General features: G+C 30.0%; 2 protein-coding genes across 3 annotated transcripts; one reads left to right on the forward strand and one right to left on the reverse strand.

The window, feature by feature from the left end:
* Nucleotides 1-1,238: 1,238 nt before the first annotated feature.
* On the reverse strand, nt 1,239-3,105 carry LOC112688571 (zinc finger MYM-type protein 1-like). Its single transcript, XM_025561830.1, has 2 exons — nt 1,404-3,105; nt 1,239-1,322 (listed from the first exon to the last, which is right to left on the reverse strand). Exon 1 carries the CDS (start codon nt 2,933-2,935, stop codon nt 2,111-2,113), a length of 825 nt encoding a protein of 274 aa, XP_025417615.1. The 5' UTR covers nt 2,936-3,105; the 3' UTR covers nt 1,239-1,322; nt 1,404-2,110.
* A 1,926-nt stretch (nt 3,106-5,031) lies between these two features.
* On the forward strand, nt 5,032-11,555 carry LOC112688570 (ADP-ribosylation factor-binding protein GGA1). Of its 2 annotated transcripts, none has more exons than XM_025561827.1 (12): nt 5,032-5,446; nt 6,682-6,842; nt 6,929-7,162; nt 7,228-7,401; nt 7,470-7,692; nt 8,461-8,601; nt 8,814-8,948; nt 10,014-10,143; nt 10,232-10,407; nt 10,828-10,994; nt 11,061-11,171; nt 11,232-11,554. In XM_025561827.1, the coding sequence occupies exons 1-12, from the start codon at nt 5,398-5,400 to the stop codon at nt 11,322-11,324; spliced, it is 1,794 nt and encodes a 597-aa protein (XP_025417612.1). In that variant the 5' UTR covers nt 5,032-5,397; the 3' UTR covers nt 11,325-11,554. The 2 variants fall into 2 exon arrangements, with proteins under 2 accessions (XP_025417612.1, XP_025417614.1); XM_025561829.1 differs by lacking the exon at nt 5,032-5,446 and adding an exon at nt 5,487-5,812 and having other exon boundaries at nt 11,232-11,555.
* Nucleotides 11,556-12,403: the final 848 nt, after the last annotated feature.

Consider the following 12,403-nt stretch of genomic DNA (forward strand, 5'->3'; position numbering starts at 1 on the left):
TTTAATTGTGGTGAAGTTCTGGTTACTGCTATCGAGAGCTAATAAATACGATAAGCGACAGACGGTTACACACGTGTGTATCGGTCGGCTGTAACACACGTACTGAGGAGCAAATATTATAATTGTTGCTAAGCATATCTTATGGCTCATATCTAAAAGTTTGAAAAGATGTGAAATGTGCCGATTATACTTCAACAACAATTCGTCAATTACCACCGACCCGCGTTAACTTAATTCTTGTTGTATAACTTTATTACCTACTTTATTTTTATTTATGTTTGTGTTTTTTTTTTTTTTTTTTTTTTGATTATGGACAAGAAAAAAAAAGTTGTACTCGAAAACAGATAGTTTTTTCCTAAGTAGACGGAATTATATTGTTTTATTTACCCGACCGCTCAGGGGCTTTGTCAGTTTGTTTAATTTACCACCAGACGTAACTGATATTTGATGTTTTCAATACTACGTCATTATGAGTCTTAATATATATATATATACTCGTATATATAATAAACCGAACATTTTTTTTACATTTTAATATGCTAAAAATATTTGTTTTGAATTTCGATGGCACCGAAAATTTAAAAAATTCCCAATGTGGCCCTTCAATTAATTGATTGGCAGTGCTGCTCAATAATTTTCGGGGCCTAGTGCGAAATGTATTTTTTATACGAAAGGGTACAAATACATCGAAATACCACCGGCACGTGGTTTGGTCAATTCTAGAACCCATTAATATCGATTTATATAAAATTGTTAAATAAGTTTTCATTAATTTGTTACGCCCACTAGATTACTTATTTACTATGCAAGTCCCGTTTTGTTGTAACTATATGTTCAGCACGACCAGGCCTCGTTTGGCCAATTTCCAGAGTCCGCTAAATCTATTACTAACCACTGGAGATTTAAAAGTAGATTCACTTCAATCCTGAACATCTGTCGATTGATTATTATAAAAATTGTAGATAATAAAGTTTCTACTGAATTTTCTAAAGATTGTCTAGATTGTAAGACTATCATAGATACATTATCCCAGTGGCGTATTTTCAAATTTTTTGTAGGGGGGGTCTAAATATTAAGTACCTATAAGTTTATAATATAAAAAAAACACATACGAGTTATGATATAAATATGTATTAACTATATTATTTATATTACATTATGTATATTTCACTACTATTATGATTTATTAATACAAATTAATAGTTTTTTATAAAAAAAAAAGGTAAACGTCTTTTTTTCCTCGCCAGTTCTTCAATAACTTCTTCCGATTTTATTGATTAGTTTTTATTTATTGATAACATCGTTAAACCGTTCAATCTTCCCTATAAACAAAAAAATAAACAAAGTGTTTAATTGTAATTTGTAGATAACAAGAATATTTTTTTAAATTTATAATAATTTACCTCTGACATGGAATTCCTTAGATACGTTTTTATTCTTTTTAAATTTGAAAATGTTCTTTCATTTGTTGCAGAGGAAACAGGTAGCGTGATTAAGATTTGAAGAAGTTTAAATATGTTTGGATAAATTGACTAGTTACACATAGCCATAGCCTCTAGAGCATTATTTGGTTTCTCTGTTGTTTGCATGAGTTTTCTCTGCCATAATTTGTATTTTGCTTCAATAATTTGATTTTGAGATCTATCATTTAGGAAATCTTCAATATATTTATTTGAAAGAATTATAACATCTTCGATGGGACCATTTTCCCTAAATAGAGAATCGAAACCTGATAAAATCGATCGATGAACATTGAACCTTTCTTCTAACTCTGTAATAAATTTGTCAAGATAAGGAATAAAAATTGATGCTCGTTAATATTGTTCCAAAGTATTTAATGGTATATTGCATCTATTAGTTTGTTTTTTTGTTAATCTCGGAATTTTAATTTCAATATCAAATTTTGCGGCTACTACTTTTACTTCTTCAAATATTTCCTTGAAAACATCATCGGCGTGTGTTCGGAGTTCTTGTAATTCTTTTTGTGTATCATTTGCTAATTGTAGAGCCAATTTAAGATCGATATTTGATTTTTGTAGGAACTTTGAAAGTGGTAAACCTATACTAAAACCTTTGTTTAGTACAAATAATGATATCACAAACTCTATATCTAAAATAGAACTTCTAAGACGTCTTGCTTTATTAGAAGTATCGTTATCGTCCCATTCCGAAATTGTATCCAATGCTTCAATGACGTACTCATAAAGTCTAGAAAATCGTTTATTGCGTGAAATCGTTCTATCCATCTAGTTTCACAACTTCTTTTCAATGACTTTTTTGTTGATGTTTCTGATGAATTTTCAATATGAAATTGAAGAATTGATTTTCTTTTCGGAAAAATAAAGAAATCGCGGACTTTCCCTAAAATTGCTAAACAGTCTCTTATTTGGGTCGCGCTACATGATTTAGATACTACCAGGTTTAACACATGTGCTGAACAGTGTACATAAATTGCTAAAGGGTGTGTGTCTTTAATATGTGCTTGAACGCCATTAAATTTTCCCGACATAGTGGCTGCCTCATCATACCCCTGACCACGTAAGTATATTATATCTATGCCAAAATTTTGTAGATTATCAATTATTAATTTCGCCAATCCTTTCCCTGTCATGTCAACATATCTGACACACAAAGATACCTGTTCTATACCCGACACATCAGCCGTTTCGTCAGCAAGAACAGTAAAACATTTTGCTTCGTTTACTCTTGAAACTATTTTGTTCAATAACAGTTTATTACAGGAATCGATTATTTCATTTTGACTAGTAGAACTTGTGTACTTAATGGTACCAGAACTTTCAAGATATGATCTCATATCACTATCGCCTTGGGCCATATAGCGAAGAATTGCCCTAAAATTACCATCATTATTTTGTTTGTCATTTGAGCATGCTTTGAAAATGTTCCCAGAGTCACGATGCCCTCGTAGTGCCATATTTTGCCGACCACACAAAATAATTGCCTCAATAACAGGAATGATATTTTAACGATTTTGTATTATTTATTTTTTCCTTCCAATATCAATTTGTTTGTCTACTGATAAAGTGGGATTTTTAATAATATTTAAAAAGTTTTCTGAATCTAATATACATTTTTTATGGTATTCTAGTTGCGAGTGATTTTTGAAATATTCTAATGCATGTCTCCAGTTGTCATATTTTTTTGTAACTAATGATCCTAATTTTTGATTATTAATTCCAGCATAATTTGTTGAAAAATCTACACAAAATTTACAATACGCTCCATTGTCTATTTCAGAATACACTAACCAAGGAAAGCTAGCAAACCATTTATATTGGAACTTCAAGTGCCTAGCAGTTTTATCTTTTCCAACAAAAAATACATTCACAGGAAAATTATAATTTACATCGCGAATCCAAATTGCATTTAGTATATCATGTATTTCATTTTGAGTCAATACTCTTTTGACGTAATTGAAAATATCGTGTCTATTTATATGGGACGTGGACGACGTAGGGATAACAGGTCTGATGCTGAAACTACTGAATCTGTGTTATTTTGTATATTATCAACTTTTTGAGGTTTGAAGAAAGACTGAATATTGGGTTTCTTTTTAGAAGTCATAATTGTGATCTATTTAGAATAATATATAAAATACATTAATATTATGTATAGGTACCTAGTGTATACATAATATCATTTTAAAATTTTCATTTTACACGTTACATCAAACAATAAATAATAATATTTGTAAATTAAATTTGAAATTATAAATTAACAATTACCTTACGTCCTTACTGTCCATGTAGCGAATTAAGCAAATTTTATGTCAATACCGTATAACAAACTGCAAATTATTACGGGCGAACGAACGCACTACACAGAATGCCAGATGCCTACTATAATATGTCAATAACAGTCGGCGTACCTACTAATATAATCATATAATAATTATTATTATGTTACGTCGTTGTCGTCGGACTCGTTTTCGTCGTAATTGTCGTCGTCGGGCGGCGACGACGCGACAAAAATAACCAAAAGTTAAACCATAGTAAAAACCCATAATATAAAATTAATATTCTCTTTCTCGGTACCTACGTACCAAGTTTTTTTGACTTTTTAAATTTTTTTCTGGGGGGGGGGGTCGAGACCCGGGAACCCTCCCCACCCGTAAATACGCCACTGCATTATCCTGAAGGACGTGAACAGTTGCAGATACTATCATTTCCGCACCATCGCGCCGTCGTTAGTCGCTGTACACCGTCATCTACGAATTCGCAAATAAAAAAAAATTAGTTTATAAAAAAAATTACCGTTAAATCATCAAGTCAAAAATATTAGGTAACTAAATATTAAATCCAGAATTGGGTATAATTAATCGTCCACAGGACCGGATTAAAAGTTTATCGGGCCTGGAGTCTAGTAGTACAAAGGGCTCTTAATCCTTATAATATTACCGATAGCTGAATTTTATTTCTTTAAAAAAATTATTCAAAGTAATTGATTATACAGAAATATCTTTAACCTTTTTTAATATTTATCAATTTTCGTTACATGCAAATATACAATATTATTCTTAAAATGTAAAAATATAATTATAATATTTTAAAACTAACTTTATTCTCTTATTTTCTCTTCTCTTTTTGGAACTCCACAATAATTTCATCTGTGTTTATTTCTTTTAGTAGAGATCTCAATTACAGATACAAATAATACAATTACGAAAATTAAAAAAATATATAATCAAAATAAAATTTAAACCTCAAAGATTTTGAAGAGGGTTTATGATAGAAGGCCCCTTTGGGATCTTAAATATTTTATGACATGGAGCCCGGGCTCCTAGGCTCCGTGCTTAATCCGGCCCTGATCGTCCAATGAAAGGTTTTTCCTTGTTCGCTGTGGTACGGAGTTTATGTGAAACGATTTAAGTCTTCCCAGAACATTTACTACGAGCCACTCGCCGTTGACGCAACGGCGCGTTACCGTCATCGTACCGGACGTGACCACGCACGGGCCCCGTTTATCGCGCAGATACGTGCCGTACACGTACGTTTGTTTACCCGGCGGCACGGACCGAGATATCGCTATCAGATAACGGGGCCGCTCGTATCACTGTGCGTTGTATCGCGCAGTCAGCGATAGGGAGCACGGGGCAGCTGCTGTGCTAGTGAACAACAATTATTGTAGAACGTACGCCGCGGTTGTCGTGATTCTTGTGAAATCGCACGCCACGACCGGGCCCGGTGTACCCGAGTGGTGTCCGTCTACGGTCATATTGTTCCGCCGCACCCGCTCGTGGAAGGGATACGCACGCGAAAAACCGTCGTCGAGTCGCAGTGACGGACGCGGCGCACCGACGACGATCATGGCAGCCGCGCGCCGACCGGGCGCCAAACGACCATAACGCGGTGGTTCGTTGCGGCTATCCGACACGACATGGACATCGATCCGATTATAGTGTCCACCAGCTTGGAAGCTCTGATCGGTGAGTGGCCCTTCTCTCACCACCACCCGCCCCTCTGTTCGTTTGCGCGACACGAGTCCGCCTGCCTGACGCGTCCGAGTCGGAAGAGCTCGGCGGCACCGCCGGAACGCGGCTCGTGCAGCTGTTCGCGCTGTACCGGTAAACGCGCGGTCCGCCCGGAAACGTTTGAACCGCCGTCCGGTCACGGACACGCGGCACCCGTTTCATTGGTTCGTTTTGACGGACGTGCACGACGACCGGGCGTAACGTGACTCGCGTCCGGTGTTGTTCACGTACCATCCGCAATGTTATGCACGTCTCGTTCCGTTGGCGGTTGTTCCCCACGTTGTTGTCCGGTACGATGAAAAACATGCCACTCCGTTCGAAGTATGTTTCGCTTCTCCCGCCCCTTTACACTACTACGGGTCGGATGAGGTTTTGATAGTTTTATATGATCTGCACCACTATTACCCCACCAAGGCCTCGAATACCCAAGTGAAAGGAGCCCAAACAATCTTAAGCCGATACACATTTTTTATCATTCTAAATTAGTAATTTTATAAGCATGAATTATATATACCTATTAATTTTATAATATAATTGGCAATTTGTGAAATAGTTAAAAAATGTCTGCGAGCGTAGTGAGCAGCTTTGTAAAGGATCTTTTGTCAAAAAGGCCCATATAAAATTTCAGCCCTAGGGCCCAATAAGTGCTTAATCCGACCTTGACTTCCACTTCTACGACTTTACTGTACTACTTACTTATTTTTTTTTTTTCAATTTCAACGGTTTTCATCACAATTTATCACCTTCGATTCAATTGCGTGAATTACAAAGAACTTGATTTAGTATTAAGAATTTGAAAATGAGAATTTAATTACGTTTTTTTTTTCCAACATTTTTTTATTCAATTTGCAATGATACGATAACAATAAGAAAAATTGATAATAATAATAAATAAATAAATAAAATAAAAATTTACAGTCAAGACAGAGTGTAGAAGCCTCTTATGGAGGTGCTACGTGTAATAGCACTACATTAAATTTTTATTGACATTTGATAAATAAATATATTGCAACACATAATATAATATTATTAGTATATAATTCATATCTTATATCCATTGCTAGATATAAGAGTTGCATTAGATAGAGAGAGGTAGAAAAACATTCTAGAAGCAGCGATAGTCCTTAATGAAACTGCTATAAACCTAAGGAAAAGAGTATTAAATTGGTAAATTATATTTTTCTTTATAGAAAGAGCAACTAAAAACAGCAATGAAAAAATTGATAGTGCTGCAATGATTGCTTTTAGTGGATTTGTACAAAGAGATCCAGAATGTGCTCCATTGGCTGCTAAATGTATTTTGGCCAAAATTCATTCCATGCAAGAATGGGAAGCTTTACAAGCCCTTCATGTAATTTATTTTTAATTCATAAATGAAAATTAAATTAATTTTACTATAATATTAAATATTACATAAAAAAAAAAAATTGTTTTCAGTTATTAGACATTTGTATGCAAACTGGTAGTGCCAGTTTTCAAGCTGAAGTTGGCAAATTCCGTTTCCTTAATGAACTTATTCAATTGGTATCTCCCAACTTCAATGGAATACATACACCAGATTTAATTAAAAGCAAAATAATAGAACTCCTTGGGTTATGGTCATCACAATTTCCCAAGGAAATCAAGATACATGATGCTTTAGATATGTTAAAAAAACAAGGTGTAGTTAAGGTAATATATTATGTTATATATTGTAAATATTTGACAGTTATGTATTATTCTTATGTATATTGAAGGACTTATTATTTGAAAATTTACCGTCATCAAGAACTTCTGTTCCAAAAATTGAACCAAATAAAGTATCAATATTGAATGGAGAAAAATCATTATTGTTGCAAAAGTTGCTTAAAAGTAAAAAATCAGAAGATCTTAAAGCTGCAAATGAATTAATTAAATCCATGGTTCAAGAAGTATGCAATTTAAAATTTAAAATCCTTTTTTTTTTTTTTTTTTATAATGTTTTTGTATTTTAATGCAGGAAGAGCTGAAAAATGAAAGAATGAGCAATATGTTAGCTGATATTGAAGTAATATCTAATAATGTAAAATTGCTCTCAGAAATGCTCAAATCATACTGTGATGGTACTGGTTCTTCTAATGATTTAGAACTTATTAGAGAGTTGTATAATACTGTTAAAAGGTTGGAACCAAAAATCCAAACAATGTTAACCCAAGAAATTCCGGAAGACGAAGATACTGTTCGTAAGTATCCTATTACTTTTATATATCACAAATTAAAAAGTTAAGGATCTTCAATTATTATTTTTATTTTATGTTTAAAATATATTATAATATATTTACTATTATTATTTATTAATTTAAAATACAATATTCAGTGTAGTTTTATTTCATTATAATTAATTATTGAATTCATTATAATTTTAGAAACATTTTAACTAAAGTTTTATAAAAAAAAATTCTATTGTTATTAAAGTTTTTTATATAGTGTAATATTTACAAAAATAATTGTTACACAAACTTTTATGAAAGTGTATATAAATGTAAATACATTTGGATCAGGGTAGTCCAATCTTTTGTAATTGATGGGCCAATTTATAATTTCAAAAAAACAGTGGGGTGGGGACTACTAAAAAAAAAAAAAAAAAAAAGATCTATTAAAACCTTCAGTCAATAATCGCCACCTAATAATAACTATAATTATAATGAATTTCACGATCTCCCATCACAAGAATTTGGATTAGCTATAAATGCTATACAAACACGATACCTACATGTGTATGTAGTGAACCAATTATTATTTTGGACGTTACTCATTACACATATACCTATATATGAGTGTTATAGGATAAAAATTAAAAAGTATACAATCATTTAACGTTTTTTTTTATAATATTATTGTGTCTTTTTTTAATATGTCTCTTCTATGGGGAAGAAGGCTTCAAGAGCTACGGGTTAAATCAACCTTATGTAAGTTTTATTCAATTACATTGTTAAATTTATTATTTACAGGAAAAATAATAAAACTTAATTTTGAAGTAAATGAAACATTAAAAACTTATAATCAAGTTTTACAAAGTCCGGTTAATTTAAAACCCAAAGAACGAAGAAATGAAGAAAACTTATTAGATCTTAATATATCAATATTGCCTGGTATGTATTTCTGATGATTATATTAATAGAAACCACTAAAATTCACATTTATTGATTTTTTTTTTTTTTATATATATAATTATTTTTTTTTAAACTGATTCTTATTCGTAAAAATAATTTGATAAGTTTATTCAAAATTATTATTATTATTGGTATTTTTGAAAGTTTATAAATAATATATATTTGTATAATATATTATATCTATATTTCAGAAAACAAAGATTTTTTAAGTGAATCTAATTGTGAAAAAAATAGCTTATCAAACAATGGTTTAGAGAATGTTAAGGAGTTAGATGACTTTTTGCAAATGCCAAGTCCGTTAAAAACTTTTATTCCTACTTTGCCTGGTATGTATGTATAGTCTTTTTTTTTATTTTTTTTTACGTTTATTCAAGGCCATTTAGGCGCATTGCAGCTTCCACTATCTCCATCCATGTTTCTCTGTATTCTCCCAATTCCTCTCCATTTATAACTCCTAACGTCCTAATATCTTTCTTGACTCAATCCTCCCACCTTTGTCTAGGCCTTCCTCTCGGTTGCCTCTTGTTGGGTTTCCATTTCATGATGGCCCATAAGAGTTGGTCTTTTGCTCTCCATACGTGTCCGGCCTATCTTATTCTTTGGCTCTTGAGTGTGGCAACTATACTGGGTTTGTTAAATAAAGCATTCAATTCTCTATTTGATCTTATTTCATAAATACCCTCCTCATTTCTTTTTAGACCAAATATTCTACGCAAAATTTTTCTTTCGAAGATTATTAATTTGTTTTCGTCTGATTTGGTAGGTGCCCATGCTCCACAGGCGTATAGTACAATTGGTCTAAAGAGGGTCTTATAAAGTCTTATTTTCATTCTTCTTGATAGTTTTTTAAATTTAAATAATTAGACTAATGAGTTTTTGTTGCCAGCTGTGTTTCTCCTGTGTATTTCCTCGTGGTTATCTGCCTGTGAATTTATATCTACTCCTAAGTACTTAAAGTTCCAAACTCTTTCGAATGACATGGCTTATTGTTATATGACTTTTTGGGTGTTTCCTCCTAGATACAATCATGAATTTGGTTTTATTTTCATTAATAATAAGCCCAATCTTTCCCGTTTCCTCACTCAACATTTCGGTTGTTCTCTTTAGGCTATCCTTTGTCTCTGCTATTATGACTACATCATATGCATATGCGGCTAATGTCATCTGTTTTTCTTGTCCTATATTCAAACCTTATGATTTGTTTTGCATTATTCTTCTAATTACCGATTCCAAGGCAATGTTAAATAAAACCGGAGACAAAGCATCACCCTGCCTTACCCCTGTATTTACTGTAAACTCCTCTGATATTGCTCGGTTGAACTTCACTTTGCACCTTGAATCTATTAAAAGTTAATAACAAAAATAAAATAAACAATAAAATCCTTTCTTAGAAAATATGAAGTTGCCAGAAAAACATGTAGACATTAAAGAAGGTATATTTAATGTAGACTTATTCGAAGAGTTAAATATTCTTGGAAGAGATATTCTAAATAAACCAAATGAAACCAAAAATAATGAAAAGTAAGATATTCTTTGTATGTTATTAATACTGACATAACATTATTTTGTATAAATATATTTTATTTTTATATAAATCTATGTTTTTCAGAATATTAAATTTGACAGATACAAGATTTAAAACTGATAGTATTGAAGAAAATAATTTATCAGAAAAAATAATGTTAATTTCAGAAGATTCAAAAACATTATTACCATCAACAAATTATAATTCTCAGTTAAAACCTCTTGGTGATATAAATATCAAACTTGAAGACATTATTCCTGGTATAAATTTAGTGGTTATTTTATATTTTACAATTTTACTCAAATATTATAAATATTCTTGAGTAATAAAATAGTAAAAAATAAAATAAAAATTAGCAAATGGTCAATACTTATAAATTAATATAAAAAGTATGTATAAACTAAGTCAATAAAATCGCGGTTTTATTGACTTTATATATATCTGACGATGAGTTTTTAATTTGAAACTGGTTGTATTTTAGAAATCTAATACTTCAGGCTAAACATTTATTTATTTATTAAATATTCTTGTTCCAATAACTTAAAAGAATACTTTTTATTATATTTAACAATTTTAAATAAAAAAATTAAGAATTTAAACTTATGTTTTATGTTTGTAATACCATACCAATAGCTTTGCTATTATTTTATCTATGAAAACATATTTTTTTATTATTATAGATCCTGATTCAAACATTGTCAGTTTATTTGATAAGAATAATATTAGTACAGAATTACATTTAGCAGCAAATAAACCAAGGAATGATGTTACAGTTTTTGTTGTGACAACTAGAAGTAAATGTAAACAGCCATTATTTGATTTTTCATTCCAACCAGTAGTACCAAAAGTAAAATTTTATTAAATTTAAACTTTATTTCATATTTATTTATTTTTTTTTTTTTTTTTTTTTTAGGAGTGTAGAATACGTATTTTACCACAATCAAGAAATTATCTTCCTATTTATAATGCATTTTTACCACAAGAAACAATAGTACAAATTATACTAGTAGCATCTCTTAATAAGGTTAGTATTTTATTCATTTTACTTACAGACAAATAATAATATTGTTTATGTAATCTGTAGGCACATATATCTTTAAAATATGTTATAAGTTATACTATTGATGGTGAAATGTTTACTGAATTTGGAGAAACTGGACCAATCGTTCAACATTAAACAATAGGCTGTTATATGATCTCAATACATTCTTCTTAAAAATGGAGTACTCATTATGTGAATACAATTTAATATTTATAATCAAAACATTAACTTTATCAATATTACCCATATTTAACATTGTATTAGAGTATAAACATTGTACAAGTATTCAGACACAGTTTTAAGTAAACTATACAAATGTTTTGATAGAATTAAAATATAAATACAATTTAGGTTCATTATGTTATTTTTTTTTGAATGACGTGTCTGAATTTGATTCAAAATAGTTAAAGGCCATAATTAATGTAATTGTCACTTTTTAATTATTTATTATAAATTTAAGTATTCTAAACTATTCATTAATGTTCCTTAGAAATTTGTGATTTATGTATTTATTTTGTGTCAAAATTTACATTTTCCCCTTTTTGGCTATTTTTAATTGTATGTACACTATAAATTATGTAAATAATTTCTTTCTAAGTATTTATTTGTTTTAACATTGTTAAAGAAATTGTGATTAAATTATTTTGATTTCATATACTAGTCATTTAAATTTTGAATATTGAAGTTAAAGTTAATATATTATTTATTTAAAATTATTTAACTTTATTATTAAAACTAGTCAAAATTAATTATAATAGCCTAAAAAGAAAGATCATAACTTGAAAAATAATTATCGTGAATTATTAATTTAAAAATTATTTTATATCTAATTAAATAATTAAATTACTTTTGTATTTTCAATTGATATTTATCAATCAAATTTACTTCAATCTTTACATTTTATTTTATGAAATAATATTATCATTTTGTTATTTTCATTCATATTAAATTTTATATATTCATAACTCACTGCAATTTCAAACTATGGGTTAAAGTAAATCTGATGATTTATCATTGTTATATATTAAATTCATACTTGTTTATAAACTTTTTAAGTATAAGATCTCTATAGTTCCTCTTATATTTTAATTTATTGCTTTCAAATATCAAATGAAACATTATTGTAATTTATAGTATATGTCGGAACTGAAATTAATAATAAATATATCTAAACGCATTAAGTATTATGGCAGTTGATCTTAAAACATTATTTT

The sequence above is a fragment of the Sipha flava genome, unplaced genomic scaffold (assembly GCF_003268045.1).
Source record: "Sipha flava isolate LNK unplaced genomic scaffold, YSA_version1 39_pilon_pilon, whole genome shotgun sequence".
Lineage (NCBI taxonomy): Eukaryota > Metazoa > Arthropoda > Insecta > Hemiptera > Aphididae > Sipha > Sipha flava.